The 16099-nt window shown below is 37.8% G+C and overlaps 1 protein-coding gene across 1 annotated transcript in view; it reads right to left on the bottom strand.

Annotated features, from left to right (window-relative positions):
- WWC2 (WW and C2 domain containing 2) overlaps nucleotides 1-16099 on the bottom strand; it is a 538330-nt gene that overhangs the window by 25510 nt on the left and 496721 nt on the right. The window contains 2 exon segments of the mRNA XM_053700248.1: nucleotides 8722-8967; nucleotides 11161-11254. Coding sequence (XP_053556223.1) covers nucleotides 8722-8967; nucleotides 11161-11254 — 340 coding nt within the window.

Here is a 16099-nt window from a genome sequence, read left to right as displayed (position 1 = left end):
TGAAGAGATTTGAATAAAACCCCATCCCCTGTTCCTGAACTGGAACTGGTATAATTACTCCAGTCAACTCTAGATCTGAAACACAATTCAGAAATGCTTGAGCTTTTACTGGATTTACTGGGACACAGGAAAGAAAAAATCTCTTTGCAGGAGGTCTCATCTTGAAACCAATTCTGTACCCTTCTGAAACAATGTTCTGAATCCAAAGATTGTGAACAGAATTGATCCAAATTTCTTTGAAAAAACGTAACCTGCCCCCTACCAGCTGAGCTGGAATGAGGGCCGCACCTTCATGTGGACTTAGAAGCAGGCTTTGCCTTTCTGGCTGGCTTGGATTTATTCCAGATTGGAGATGGTTTCCAAACTGAAACTGCTCCTGAGGATGAAGGATCAGGTTTTTGTTCTTTGTTGAAACGAAAGGAACGAAAACAATTATTAGCTCTGTTTTTACCCTTAGATTTTTTATCCTGTGGTAAAAAAGTTCCTTTCCCACCAGTAACAGTTGAAATAATAGAATCCAACTGAGAACCAAATAATTTGTTACCCTGGAAAGAAATGGAAAGTAGAGTTGATTTAGAAGCCATATCAGCATTCCAAGTCTTAAGCCATAAAGCTCTTCTAGCTAAAATAGCTAGAGACATAAACCTGACATCAACTCTGATAATATCAAAGATGGCATCACAGATAAAATTATTAGCATGCTGAAGAAGAATAATAATATCATGAGAATCATGATGTGTTACTTGTTGCGCTAAAGTTTCCAACCAAAAAGTTGAAGCTGCAGCAACATCAGCCAAAGATATAGCAGGTCTAAGAAGATTACCTGAACACAGATAAGCTTTTCTTAGAAAGGATTCAATTTTCCTATCTAAAGGATCCTTAAACGAAGTACCATCTGACGTAGGAATAGTAGTACGTTTAGCAAGGGTAGAAATAGCCCCATCAACTTTAGGGATTTTGTCCCAAAATTCTAATCTGTCAGACGGCACAGGATATAATTGCTTAAAACGTTTAGAAGGAGTAAATGAATTACCCAATTTATCCCATTCTTTGGAAATCACTGCAGAAATAGCATTAGGAACAGGAAAAACTTCTGGAATAACCACAGGAGATTTAAATACCTTATCCAAACGTTTAGAATTAGTATCAAGAGGACCAGAATCCTCTATTTCTAAAGCAATTAGAACTTCTTTAAGTAAAGAACGAATAAATTCCATTTTAAATAAATATGAAGATTTATCAGCATCAACCTCTGAGACAGAATCCTCTGAACCAGAAGAGTCATCAGAATCAGAATGATGATGTTCATTTAAAAATTCATCTGTAGGGAGAGAAGTTTTAAAAGATTTTTTACGTTTACTAGAAGGAGAAATAACAGACATAGCCTTCTTTATGGATTCAGAAACAAAATCTCTTATGTTATCAGGAACATTCTGCACCTTAGATGTTGAAGGAACTGCAACAGGCAATGGTACTTTACTAAAGGAAATATTATCTGCATTAACAAGTTTGTCATGACAATCAATACAAACAACAGCTGGAGGAATAGCTACCAAACGTTTACAGCAGATACACTTAGCTTTGGTAGATCCAGCACTAGACAGCGATTTTCCTGTAGTATCTTCTGACTCAGATGCAACGTGAGACATCTTGCAATATGTAAGAGAAAAAACAACAACATATAAAGCAAAATTGATCAAATTCCTTAAATGACAGTTTCAGGAATGGGAAAAAATGCCAAAGAACAAGCTTCTAGCAACCAGAAGCAATGAAAAATGAGACTTAAATAATGTGGAGACAAAAGCGACGCCCATATTTTTTAGCGCCAAATAAGACGCCCACATTATTTGGTGCCTAAATGCTTTTTGGCGCCAAAAATGACGCCACATCCGGAACACCGACATAACACGTATGACGCCGGAAACAGAAAAGAATTTTTGCGCCAAAAAAGTCCGCGCCAAGAATGACGCAATAAAATGAAGCATTTTCAGCCCCCGCGAGCCTAACAGCCCACAGGGAAAAAGAGTCAAATTTTTTGAAGGTAAGAAAAAATGATTAAATCAAATGCATTATCCCAAATATGAAACTGACTGTCTGAAAAATAAGGAAAGTTGAACATTCTGAGTCAAGGCAAATAAATGTTTGAATACATATATTTAGAACTTTATAAACAAAGTGCCCAACCATAGCTTAGAGTGTCACAGAAAATAAGATTTACTTACCCCAGGACACTCATCTACATGTTTGTAGAAAGCCAAACCAGTACTGAAACGAGAATCAGCAGAGGTAATGGTATATATAAGAGTATATCGTCGATCTGAAAAGGGAGGTAAGAGATGAATCTCTACGACCGATAACAGAGAACCTATGAAATAGACCCCGTAGAAGGAGATCACTGCATTCAAATAGGCAATACTCTCCTCACATCCCTCTGACATTCACTGCACGCTGAGAGGAAAACCGGGCTCCAACTTGCTGCGGAGCGCATATCAACGTAGAATCTAGCACAAACTTACTTCACCACCTCCATCGGAGGCAAAGTTTGTAAAACTGAATTGTGGGTGTGGTGAGGGGTGTATTTATAGGCATTTTGAGGTTTGGGAAACTTTGCCCCTCCTGGTAGGAATGTATATCCCATACGTCACTAGCTCATGGACTCTTGCTAATTACATGAAAGAAAGCAGCGTTAAGAGGTCCTAATGCTGCTTTATTACGCCCGCTGGTATTACGAGCCTTGCAGGTTTAGGGGCACCGCACACTTCTTTGGCCTTACCGCAAAACGACTTACGTAAACTTCGTAAAGTCTTTTTTCTCTGGGACTTCCATAGCGCCGGTATTACGAGTCTGTCCTGGGAGGCCAAAAAGTGAGCGGTACACCCTCTACCTCCAAGAGTCCTAACGCATTTAAAAGTCAGTAGTTAAAAGTTTTATGGTACAACGCCGTAACATAAAACTCATAACTAAAGTGCTAAAAAGTACACTAACACCCATAAACTACATATTAACCCCTAAACCGAGGCCCTCCCGCATTGCAAACACTATAATAAAAATTTTAACCCTTAACCTGCCGCTCCGGACACCACCGCCGCCACCTACATTATATTTATGAACCCCTAATCTGCTGCCCCCAACATCGCCAACACCTACATTATATTTATTAACCCCTAATCTGCCGTCCCCAATGTCGCCGCAACCTACCTACATTTTTAACCCCTAATCTGCCGCCCCAACGTCGCCGCCACTATAATAAACATATTAACCCCTAAAACGCCACACTCCCGCCTCGCACACATTAGTTAAATATTATTAACGCCTAATCTGCCGGCCCTAACATCGCCGCCACCTACCTACATTTATTAACCCCTAATGTGCCGCCCCCAACGTCGCTGCCACTATATTAAAGTTATTAACCCCTAAACCTAAGTCTAACCCTAAACCTAACACCCACTAACTTAAATATAATTTAAATAAATCTAAATAAATATTCCTATCATTAACTAAATTATTCCTATTTAAAACTAAATACTTACCTATAAAATAAACCCTAAGCTAGCTACAATATAACTAATAGTTACATTGTAGCTAGCTTAGGGTTTATTTATATTTTACAGGCAAGTTTGTATTTATTTTAACTAGGTAGAATAGTTATTAAATAGTTATTACCTATTTAATAACTACCTAGTTAAAATAAAGACAAATTTACCTGTAAAATAAAACCTAACCAAAGTTACACTAACACCTAACACTACAATATAATTAAATAAATTAACTAAATTAAATACAATTACCTAAATTAAATTAGGTAAAGTACAAAAAACAAACAAACACTAAATTACAGAAAATAATAAACAAATTACAGATATTTAAACTAATTACACCTAATCTAATAGCCCTATTAAAATAAAAAAGCCCCCCCAAAATAAAAAAGCCCTAGCCTAAACTGAACTACCAATAGGCCTTAAAAGGGCCTTTTGTGGGGCATTGCCCCAAAGTAATCAGCTCTTTTACCTGTAAAAAAAAAATACAACCAACCCCCCCAACAGTAAAACGCACCACCCACACAACCAACCCCCCAAATAAAATACTATCTAAAAAAACTTAAGCTTCCCATTGCCCTGAAAAGGGCATTTGGATGGGCATTGCCCTTAAAGGGCAGTTAGCTCTTTTGCCACCCAAACCCTAACCTAAAAATAAAACCCACCCAATACACCCTTAAAAAAACCTAACACTAACCCTCTGAAGATCACTTACCGGGAGACGTCTTCATCCAAGCCGAGCCAAAGTCCTCAACGAAGCCGGGAGAAGTCTTCATCCAAGCCGGGCGAAGTGGTCCTCCAGACGGGCAGAAGTCTTCATCCAGACGGCATCTTCTATCTTCATTCATCCGGCGCGGGTCCATCTTCAAGATATCCGATGCGGAACATCCTCTTCATCCGGAGTCTTCTTACTGAATGAAGGTACCTTTAAGTGATGTCATCCAAAATGACGTCCCTTAGATTCCAATTGGCTGATAGAATTCTATCAGCCAATCGGAATTAAGGTAGAAAAAATCCTATTGGCTGATGCAATCAGTCAATAGGATTGAAGTTCAATCCTATTGGCTGATCCAATCAGTCAATAGGATTGAGCTTGCATTCTATTGGCTGTTCCAATCAGCCAATAGAATGCAAGCTCAACCCTTTTGGATCTACTTCGCCCGGCTTGGATGAAGATTTCTCCCGGCTTCGTTGAGGAATTCGGCCCGGCTTGGATGAAGACGTCTCCAGGTAAGTCGATCTTCAGAGGGTTAGTGTTAGGTTTTTCTAAGGGTGTATTGGGTGGGTTTTATTTTTAGGTTAGGGTTTAGGTGGAAAAAGAGCTAACTGCCCTTTTAAGGGCAATGCCCATCCAAATGCCCTTTTCAGGGCAATGGGGAGCTTAGGGTTTTTTAGATAGTATTTTATTTGGGGGGTTGGTTGTGTGGGTGGTGGGTTTTACTGTTGGGGGGGTTGTTTGTATTTTTTTTACAGGTAAAAGAGCTGATTACTTTGGGGCAATGCCCCGCAAAAGGCCCTTTTAAGGGCTATTGGTATTTTAGTTTATGCTAGTTTTTTTTTATTATTTTGGGGGGGCTTTTTTAATTTTAATAGGGCTATTAGATTAGGTGTAATTAGTTTAAATATCTGTAATTTGTTTATTATTTTCTGTAATTTAGTGTGTTTTTTTTGTACTTTAGATAATTTAATTTAGGTAATTGTATTTAATTTAGTTAATTTATTTAATTATATTGTAGTGTTAGGTGTTAGTGTAACTTAGGTTAGGTTTTATTTTACAGGTAAATTTGTCTTTATTTTAACTAGGTAGTTATTAAATAGTTAATAACTATTTAGTAACTATTCTACCTAGTTAAAATAAATACAAACTTGCCTGTAAAATAAAAATAAACCCTAAGCTAGCTACAATGTAACCATTAGTTATATTGCAGCTAGGTTAGGGTTTATTTTATAGGTAAGTATTTAGTTTTAAATAGGAATAATTTAGTTAATGATAGGAATATTTATTTAAATTATATTTAAGTTAGTGGGTGTTAGGTTTAGACTTAGGTTTAGGGGGTTAATAACTTTAATATAGTGGTGGCAACGTTTGGGGCGGCAGATTAGGGGTTAATAAATATAGGTAGGTGGCAGTGATGTTAGGGCCGGCAGATTAGGGGTTAAAAATATTTAACTTATGTTTGCGAGGCGGGAGTAGGGCGGTTTAGGGGTTAATATGTTTATTATAGTGGCTGCAACGTTGGGGGCGGCAGATTAGGGGTTAAAAAGTGTAGGTAGGTTGCGGTGACATTGGGGGCGGCAGATTAGGGGTTAATAAATATAATGTAGGTGGCGGCGATGTTGGGGGCAGATTAGGGGTTCATAAGTATAATGTAGGTGACGGCGGTGTCCGAAGCGGCAGATTACAGGTTAATAAGAATAATGTAGGTGTCAGCGATGTCGGGGGTGGCAGATTAGGGGTTAATAAGTGCAAGATTAGGGGTGTTTAGACTCGGGGTTCATGTTAGGGTGTTAGGTGTAGACAAAACTTTTATTTCCCCATAGGAATCAATGGGGCTGCGTTAAGGAGCTTTACTCAGCCAGCTCTCCCCGTTGATTCCTATAGGGAAATCGTGCACGAGCACGTACGACCAGCTCACCGCTGACTTAAGCAGCGCTGGTATTGGAGTGCGGTAATGAGCAAAATTTTGCTCAACGCTCACTTCTTGTCTTTTAACGACGGGTTTCTGAAAACTCGTAATACCAGGGCAGCATGTAAGTGAGCGTTGAGGGAAAACTGCTCGTTAGCCCCGCATAGCCTCTAACGCAAAACTCGTAATCTAGGTGATAGTTTGGAACTTTCACAATACAGGACAAATGCATTTTAATGCTGTTACATTTATGGCATTCCTTAAAGGGACATGAAAATTTAACTTGCATTGTTAAAGGGACAGTTAACACCAGAATTGTTGTTGTTTTAAAAGATAGACGGGGTGGACTAACAAGTCGTGCAAATCGGCCCTCTTAGAGGGGCCCCATGCATCATAATGCAACAGGATTTTTTTTTAATTTTAAATGCAATAAAAAAATAATAATTATGACTTGATTTTGTACTGGTGGGAGGGGGGGCATCTCACATTTCACTGTCAGATGATTTATACCCCTACCCAATAGTCTGTGGCTCCTGCTCAGCTGAGCTCCACCCACCCACACGCTGACCATGCGTACACAATTTTAACTGCACACAGTTAGAGGCGGCACTGCAGCAGTACTAGTGTGTGTGGCCACGTGTGGTGAAGGAGCTGAAGCCAGAGGAGGACTAAGTCAGATGAGTCAGCGAGAGAAGAAGCCTGGGAAGCCCAGCCCACACTACACACTTTTGCTTTGGCCGGCTGAATGAATCAGAATTAGAAAAGGAGGGCTGGCTGGAGCAGCCGGTAGCTAAGCAGATAAGACTCAGGGAAACCGGACTGGTAGGAGGAGGAGTGAGAGCAAAGCAGCAGGGAGGGCGGCTGACTGTATCTCTTATTGGGGAGAGCAAGCTTATCTCTCTGAGCTAATCTTTATTTTGCAGATTACAAGATTCGAATGACAAAACTAAGGTAGTTACGCAAATTTGATGATAGTGAGAGAGATGCGTTTATTGTAGTGTTGATTATCATTTAGAAGAGCTGCTTATTAGAAATCTGTGTGCCTGCAAATAAGCAGAGGCCAGTATGTGAGTAAACTACTTTGTTAACAAAGTAGTTTACTCACCTAACAGCACTACCTTAGCGTCAATGTTAATCCCATGATGTATATTTTTGATAACTAATCAGTAATTTTACCCCTCGGCTGCCGGTAATATACAAATTAATGATTTTACCTCTTTAGCTGCCAGTAACATTTGTAACAAGTAAACAGAAGTGATTTTAACCCCTTGTCTGCCCCTCACTACTTTCTGCTCCATACTGTAGTGCAGGGGTATTTTTTTTTTTAATAAGAACTTGTGAATTTACAATATTTAAGGGAATTTTTTTTTGTATCTTTATATGGCAATTAAAAACATGATGGGGGAAGGGCAATGGATGTGGGAGGGGCATAGGAGATGGGAGGGGCAATAGGGTAGAGGAGGGGCGGAGAAGGTATTTAGGTGGAGCAAAGAGGATGTGGGGGGCCCTCCAACACTTTTGCCCGGGGGCCCTGGTTGGTTTCAGTCTGCCCCTGAAGATAGATAATCCCTTAATTATCCATTCTCCAGTTTCGCATAACCAACACAGTTATAATAATACACGTTTTACCTCTGTAATTACCTTGTATCTAAGCATCTGCAGACTGGCCCTTATTTCAGTTCTTTTAACAGAGTTGCATTTTAGCCATTTAGTGCTCAATCCTTGGCAAATTCAACGCCCTCTAGTGGTTAAAATGCATTCAGCTTAGAGGTGGCCTTCAAGGTCTAAGAAATTAGCATATGAACCTCCTCGGATTAGCTTTCAACTAAGAATACCAAGAGAACAAAGCAAAATTGGTGATAAAAGTAAATTGGAAAGTTGCCCTACATGCCCTATTTGAATCATGAAAGGTTTTTTTGGACTTCACTGTCCCTTTAAGACACTTTTAAACGTAAGTTGTTCTCTTTGTATCCTTTGTTTAAAAGCATACGTACATATGCATTACTGGGTGCTAGCTGGTGAGTAGTGGCTACATACATTGGGCTCCTGCCTTTGGCTCACCAGATGTGTTCAGGATACATCCCAGTAGTGCAATGCTGTTATGGAGCTGACTTTAACTATATGTTTTATCTCTTTGTAGGGGTTCTACACACTCTTATATACAAACAATAGTGTATTAAAAATGCTCTAAATCTTTTTGCACTTTTATATCCCTTTAAGAGAATAAGTGTGACTGTCTCTAAAAAAATTTTAAATTATTTTCATTTACAAATGAAGACAAAGTAAAAAAGAAATCAGTACAGCTACCCAGGCATGTGGATTTCACATTACACAGCCAAGCCAATAAATAAATGTACGTATGCGTTGAAAATCAGTATATAAAAAAAAAACATTAAGTGGCAGCCAAGCACACAATTTTTTTTAAAATTAATTTTATAAAACTAAAAATAAATCCATACATTTTAATATGTTTTTGATCATTACACATTAAACTAAACATAGTTTTAGATTTAACCAAAGAAAAAAGAGAACGTCATGATGAAATATGGAACAAGTACCTGCTTTTCAGCCTGTTTAAGTAGCTTCTGAAATCGATCATCCTCCAGCACACAGGGAGGTAATTCCGTCTCTCCTTTGCCTTTCATTTCTTCCAGCCTTAGTTTGAGGTCCCTGAGTAGCTGCAGCTCATCATTGAGCCGACTGTGTCTTGTCCTTGATGCTTGGAGATCCAGTTCCAAGTCCAAAGAGGTTCGCTCACGATGACAATCGTGCATGGATCTGCGATTAATTGGCTGGCAGATGGGCTGACGACAACAGGAAGAGTCATTAAAAAATGGTCCCTGAGTCTAGAACTACTGCTAAATTGAGTCATACTAGAACATTACTCCAGGGTTAAAAACTGTTTGGTTAATAAACAGAATTCATGAGCTCTGGATTAAAGTAAGGCTGTACCTCCATACTTAAAGAGGCATTTGAAGAGAGACAGTCAACTCCAAAAATGTTATTGTTTAAGAAGATAGATAATCCCTTTATTACCCATTCCCCAGTTTTGCACAGCCAACATGGTTATATTAATACACTTTTTACCTCTGTGATTACCTTGTATCTAAGCCTCGTTTGACATGACCTGATCACATGGCTATTTATTTATTTTCTATTGACTTTTAGCCAATTAGTGCAGTGTCATCCACAATCCACGAGCATAAGCCCAATGTTATTTTTATGACACACATGAATTAGCAGTCTCTTGTTGTGAAAAGCTAATAAAAAAAAACATCTGATAAGAGGCTGTGTGTAGTGGCTTAGAAACAGGCAGACATTTAGAGGTTTAAATGTTATAAAGTATATTAATATAACAATGTTGGTTGTGCAAAGCTGGGGAATGGGTAGTAAAGGTGTTATCTAACTTTTTAAGCAATAACAATTTTGGTGTTGACTGTCCCTTTAACTTCAAATATATTCACCCATAAACTGTTAATTAAAAAAATAGAACATTTTGTTGTAAACAGCACTTGTTCCACTCAGACCCAAGGGGCTGAAAACCTTCTATCATGCTTATGAGGAAATTATCACAAATATGATGACATTTACAGTGGCTTGCAAAAGTATTCAGACCCCTTGAGAAGTATATATATATATATATACACACACTTTTTTTCTGGATTATGATACATGATACATACAAAGATTTTCACAAATAATACTTTTATTGCAAACTCATCTGCTTCAAGAGTGCATTTTTAAGCCAAAATCAGGTATTTCTGAGATGATAGTTAGAAGAAAAAAAATGAAATATGCTGCTTGCGTAGGTATTAAAACTGGAAGTAGTTTTTGCCCATTCTTATTTAACAGATTTGCTCCGCTGGTTGAGGTTAATTGGGTGGAGCTTGTGTACGACAATTTTCAAAGAGTAGTGATGTGCATTTAGCAGTTTCGTTCGCTGACTAATGCAGGCTTGAGAGGCTGTTTTCAGCATACGTCTCTTTTGTGAGCCAAATATCCCCTTGTGCAAGTGAAACACACTTAGATTTTTGGAATTGCACAGATCTTAGTGTGTTTCACTTGAACAAGAGGATATTTGGCTCCGAAAACAGCCGAATACCAAAATCACCCCCCTAATGTCTGCATTCAGCAGTGAACGAAACTGCCAAAAGCTCTCTATCAAAAGACCATCTCTATCAAATAGTGCCACAGTTTTTCAATAGGATTGAGATTTGGGGGTATATTTATTATAGTGCGAGCGGATATGATACGATGTAGCACATCATGTCCGCCGCACATCGATAAATGCTGACACTGTCGCCATTTATCTTTGCACCAGCAGTTCTTGTGAACTGCTGGTGCAATGCCGCCCCCTGCAGATTCGCGGCCAATGAAGGCTCGCAAGGAAACAGGGGCATCAACTCCATACAGAGCTTGATAAATCGGCCCCTAGGACTGTAACTGAGATAATGTAGAATATTCACAAATTTGTATCCTAAACAGAAAATGGCAAATAAATAAATCCAAAGCTTTATAAACCTGAACTTTTTTTTTTTTTTAACCAATAATTATTAATATTTTAGGTGGCAATAATTGAGATTTTTACACACAGTTTTATAATTATATTTCAATTCTAAGCTGGCATTTGTTTAATATTTCAATAATCAGCTACCAATATTTGTTTTTTTTTTATATAGTACAAAATCCAAATATCCTATTTAATCATTTAGTCAACACTGGTTTTATTGGTATTTATTTTCTTCAAGAATTATAAGCTGCACTATACCCTAGAGGTATTTTGACATTTTAATGAAAAGCCTTTAAATAATCTAAAACTTGCATTTTTCTTCAATCCCTGAAATAAAGTAAACTTTATAATACTTTCCAATAAAATAGAGATATTAAATACATTTGGATACGACTTGGGAACAGGTTTAGCCTAACCTTTGGCATTTTTAAGAACAAAATCTGCATAACTTTTTGCCTTATTCATAATCACAGAATAACAAGCATACCCTCTTCACTCTCAAACTGCGCCTCTCGGAAGCATTCCTCACAAAAGGAGACTTTTTGGCTAAAGTTGAGCTGTCACTGTCACTTCGATTCAGCTGTCAAAACAAAAATGCCACAATTAAGACAATATCTATATTTTTACAGATAATCATTTAGTTTAAATGACCAGTAAATACAATAGATTTGCATAAACAACAAATACATTATAACAAAACAATGCAATAGCACTTAGTCTGAACTTTTTTCAGAAAAATTTTAAAGTTATGTATATTTCCACTCCCACTGCATCATGTGACAGCCATCAGCCAATCACAAATGCATTTATGTATATTCTGTGAATTCTTGCACATGCTCAGTAGGAACTGGTGACTCAAAAACCTGTAAATATAAAAAGACTTAACATTTAGTTAAAGGGACACTGTACCCAAAAATTTTTCTTTTGTGATTCAGATTGAGCATGAAATTTTAAGCAACTTTCTAATTTACTCCTATTATCAAATTTTCTTCATTCTCTTGGTATCTTTATTTGAAATGCAAGAATGTAAGTTTAGATGCCGGCCATTTTTGGTGAACAACCTGGGTTGTCCTTGCTGATTGGTGGACATCCACCAATAAAAAAGTGCTGTCCAGAGTACTGAAACCAAAAAAAGCTTAGATGCCTTCTTTTTCAAATAAAAATAGCAAGAGAACGAAGAAAAATTGATAATAGAAGTAAATTAGAAAGTTGCTTAAAATTGCATGCTCTTTCTGAATTACAAAAGAAAAAATTTGGGTTCAGTGTCCCTTTAATGGAAGTAAATTGGAAAATAGTTTAAAATTGTCTGCTTTATCAGAATCATGCAAGTTTAATTTTGACTTGAGTATTGTTTTTCTTTTCTTTTTTATTCTATTATCTCTAGGTACATAATTTGCTTGTTCTTATCTGGCAAGCTACGGCTACACCAAACACATTCACTTGAATATGCAATGAGCTGCCTAATAACTTTGTACTGTTTAAACTTCTTTAGCAAATTTGTTTTAAGTTTTAAAAAAGCTTATTGCTGTAAATCAATAGCATTTTATACAGATCAAACACCTCTGTTTTTGATAATGTATTCATTACCCTACAGGCTATAAGCACTTTTATCTACAATAACTTTAGAAAACAGCAGAAGGTGCCCATTGACAATGCTACCTTTCTTGTCACAAAAAAAAGAAACAACAAAAAAAGCCCAAAAGGGAATATGTGTTCTCCATTACAGTGTATAAAAGTAGTTTTGAAATTTACACAATCCCAAAGATATTCATAAAACTTCAAATAAAAGTAATGAAAACCTTGCATCCAAGGATACAATTTGATTGTGTCTCAAAAAAAATATATTAAAAAGCTCTTTACTGTGAAAATTAGAAGACTTGATTGATTAGAACTTGCAAAAAAAAAATGCCTTGGAGAAAAACATATTTGAAAAAAAATGTTAGAATAAAAGACCATGTTATTAGGTTAGGAGCATTTAACAGGGGAAATAAGTGTGTGACTATATGGACTATATAGCATATTGATAGCCAGTCAGCAAGATTATATTTAAAAAAAAAGAGCTTGCATTATACAATTAAAGGGACAGAGAAGAAAAAGTAAACGTGATTCAGATAGAGTGTACACATTTAAAATCTTTCTAATGCACCAGACACTTACAATCAGGTTAGGTTTGACATTTTTCTGGGAAAAAAATACTAACCAAGCACATAAGCATAAATCTGCATAAATAATTATACAGTATAAATAAGGAACTAAAGCTGCTAGGATTGATTTTAAATGATCATTGTGTTTGTAATTAGATTCCAATACACTTAGAAGAAATGTAATTATGATAGTATATTTATTTCTATTTTTCATTTTCAACTTTGATCTAACCTCGAAAATACCAGGCATCTCTGTAAAATACTGGGTGGCAATTCTAATTCAGGCGCTGATGATCTACAAATTAGGGGCCCCATTACATATGAGGCGTCGCATGGTATTACATATACGGCGTAGCATGCAAGTTACGCACGTATATTTCACCCGTCAGCCGCAATTTTTACTCCCATAAGCTAACATGGGACCACGTCGCAAATCGGTATCCAATATTCAACGCAAGGACTTACGTGGCGAAAATGGAGAAACCTCCTCCATTTTCACCTTGCCATACAAGGCAGCCGCAGCAGTCCTTGCGTCGAGTATGGGAGCACCGTAACTCCTGAAAATGCCTTCATAAATAAAGTAAAACCTAACGCATGTGCAATATCTATCTACCTGTCAACCGCAATCCCCCACCGCAATAACTAATTAAGTGTATTAACCCCTATATCCGCCATCAAACCCACACCTCAACTAATAAAAGTATTAACCCCTAAACCGACAATCCCCCCCAACCCAATAAGCCTAATTAAACTATTAACCCCTATATCCGCCATCAAACCCACACCGCAAGTAATAACTAAATTATTAACCCCTAAACCACCAAAGTCCACAATGCAATAAACCGTAAACCACCAAAGCCCACAACGCAATAAACCTAACCCCTAACCTAACACCCCATAACTGAACCCAAACTACCTAAATTACAAAAATACTAAAGTTACTATTAAAATAAAAACACTACTTTAAAAATAAAAATAAACTAAGTATAAATTAAAAGGACAGTCTAATCAAAATTAAAATTCTGGTGTAGACTCTCCCTTTAAGCTACAATTACAAAAAATAAAAAAAATCTAAGATTACATAAAATAAAAAACAAAAATTACCAAATTTTAAAAAATTATACCTAACCCCTATGAAAATAAAAAGCCCCCCAAAATAAAAACACCCCCTACTCTAAGAATAAACTACCAGTAGCCCTTAAAAGGGCTTTTTGCAGGGCATTGCCCCAAAATCAGCTCTTTTACAACAAAATACACAAAGTCCCCCCTAACAGTAAACCCCACCCACCCACCAAACCCCCCAAAATAAAAGAACCTAACACTAAAAAACCTAAACTACCCATTGCCCTGAAAAGGGTATTTGTTGGGCATTGCCCTTAAAAGGGCATTTAGCTCTTTTACTGCCCACCCTAATCTAAATAAAACAAACCCCCCCAAAAAAACCTTAAAAAAACCCTAAGTCAAACCCCAGGTTGGTACTCACCGTTCCTGAAGTCCGGCGGAGAAGGTCCTGTTCCAGGCAGTGAAGTCTTCTTCCAAGCGGCGACCTCATCTTTCTTCTTCCAGGAACATCCGGCGCGGAGTGGAGCTGAAGACCGATGACCGTGGAGCTGAAGACCGGTGACCGCGGAGCCATGGAGGATCCTCTTTGTACAATCTCCGCCGTACACTGGATAGAGAATTCAAGGTACGCAATTAAAAATGGCGTACCTTGAATTCCTATTGGCTGATTTGATTCTTCAAATTCAAATAAGCCAATAGAATTTCAGTAGCTCTCATGCCATTGCTGGATTTGAACAGCCAATAGGATTTGAGTAGCTTTCATCCTATTGGCTGATTTGAATTTGAAGAATCAAATCAGCCAAAAGGAATTCAAGCGACGCCATTTTTAATCGCATACCTTGAATTCTCTATCCAGTGTACGGCGGAGATCGTACGAAGAGGATCCTCCACTCTCCATGGCTCTGCGGCCGCCTGTCTTCAGCTCCGCGGTCGCCGACCTTCAGCTCCGCGGTCATCAGCTCCGCGCCGGATGTTCCTGGAAAAAGAAAGTAAAGGTCGCCGCTTGGAAGAAGACTTCACCACCCGAACAGGACCTTCTCCGCCGGACTTCAGGAATGGTGAGTACAAACCTGGGGGTTAGACTTAGGGTTTTTTTTAATTTTTTTTGGGGGGGTTGCGTTATTTAGATAAGGGTGGGCAGTAAAAGAGCTAAATGCCTTTTAAGGGCAATGCCCAACAAATGCCCTTTTCAGGGCAATGGGTAGTTTTAGGTTTTTAGTGTTAGGTTCTTTTATTTGGGGGGGGGTTTACTGTTAGGGGGGACTTTGTGTATTTTGTTGTAAAAGAGCTGATTATCTTGGGGCAATGCCCTGCAAAAAGCCCTTTTAAGGGCTACTGGTAGTTTATTCTTAGAGTAGGGGGGTGGTTTTTATTTTGTGGGGGCTTTTTTATTTTCATAGGGATAAGGTATAATTTTTTTTAAAATTTGGTAATTTTGTTTTTTATTTTATGTAATCTTAGTTTTTTTTATTTTCTGTAATTGTAGCTTAAAGGGACAGTCTACACCCAGAATTTAAAATTTTGATTAGACTGTCCCTTTAATTTATTACTTAAGTTTTTTTTTGTTGTTTTTTTTTAGTAACTTTATTATTTTGTAATTAGGTAATTTGGGTTCATTTAGGGGGGTGTTAGGTTAGGGGTTAGGTTTATTGCGTTGTGGGCTTTGGCGGTTTAAGGGTTAATACTTTGATAGGTTTATTGCGTTGTGAGCTTTGGCGGTTTAGGGGTTAATAATTTAGTTATTACTTGTGGTGTGGGTTTGATGGCGGATATAGGGGTTAAAAGTTTAATTAGGCATATTGTGTTGTGGGGGGGTTGTCAGTTAAGTGGTTAATACATTTATTATTAGTTGTGAGAGGGGGGATTGCGGATATAGGGGTTTTACATGTCGGGCTTATTTTTGAGAGGCGTGAGACTTTTACGGGAGATTAGATTTTTTTTTTTTACTTTTCTTAGGCGCCGGCAGTTTCTAAAGTGCCGTAAGTCACTGGCGACTCCAGAAATTTGTATTTATGCTTATTTCTGGACATCGCTAGTTTATCCGACTTACGGCATTTTATGAACTGCCGGCGCTGTATATGTAATACCCCGATGTGCAAGGTGAAATTACGGGTGGCGCTGGTTGCACTGAAGCCTGCGCCGTATATGTAATCTCGCCCAAGTTCTGCACCTTGTGTGGAGCAATAATGCTCATGTGAGTAATGTTTGTATTTATTTATT

This window comes from Bombina bombina, chromosome 2 (assembly GCF_027579735.1).
Source record: "Bombina bombina isolate aBomBom1 chromosome 2, aBomBom1.pri, whole genome shotgun sequence".
Taxonomy (NCBI): domain Eukaryota; kingdom Metazoa; phylum Chordata; class Amphibia; order Anura; family Bombinatoridae; genus Bombina; species Bombina bombina.
The sequence above is the reverse complement of the archived record's forward strand: the minus strand, read 5'-3'. Positions and strand labels throughout refer to the sequence as shown.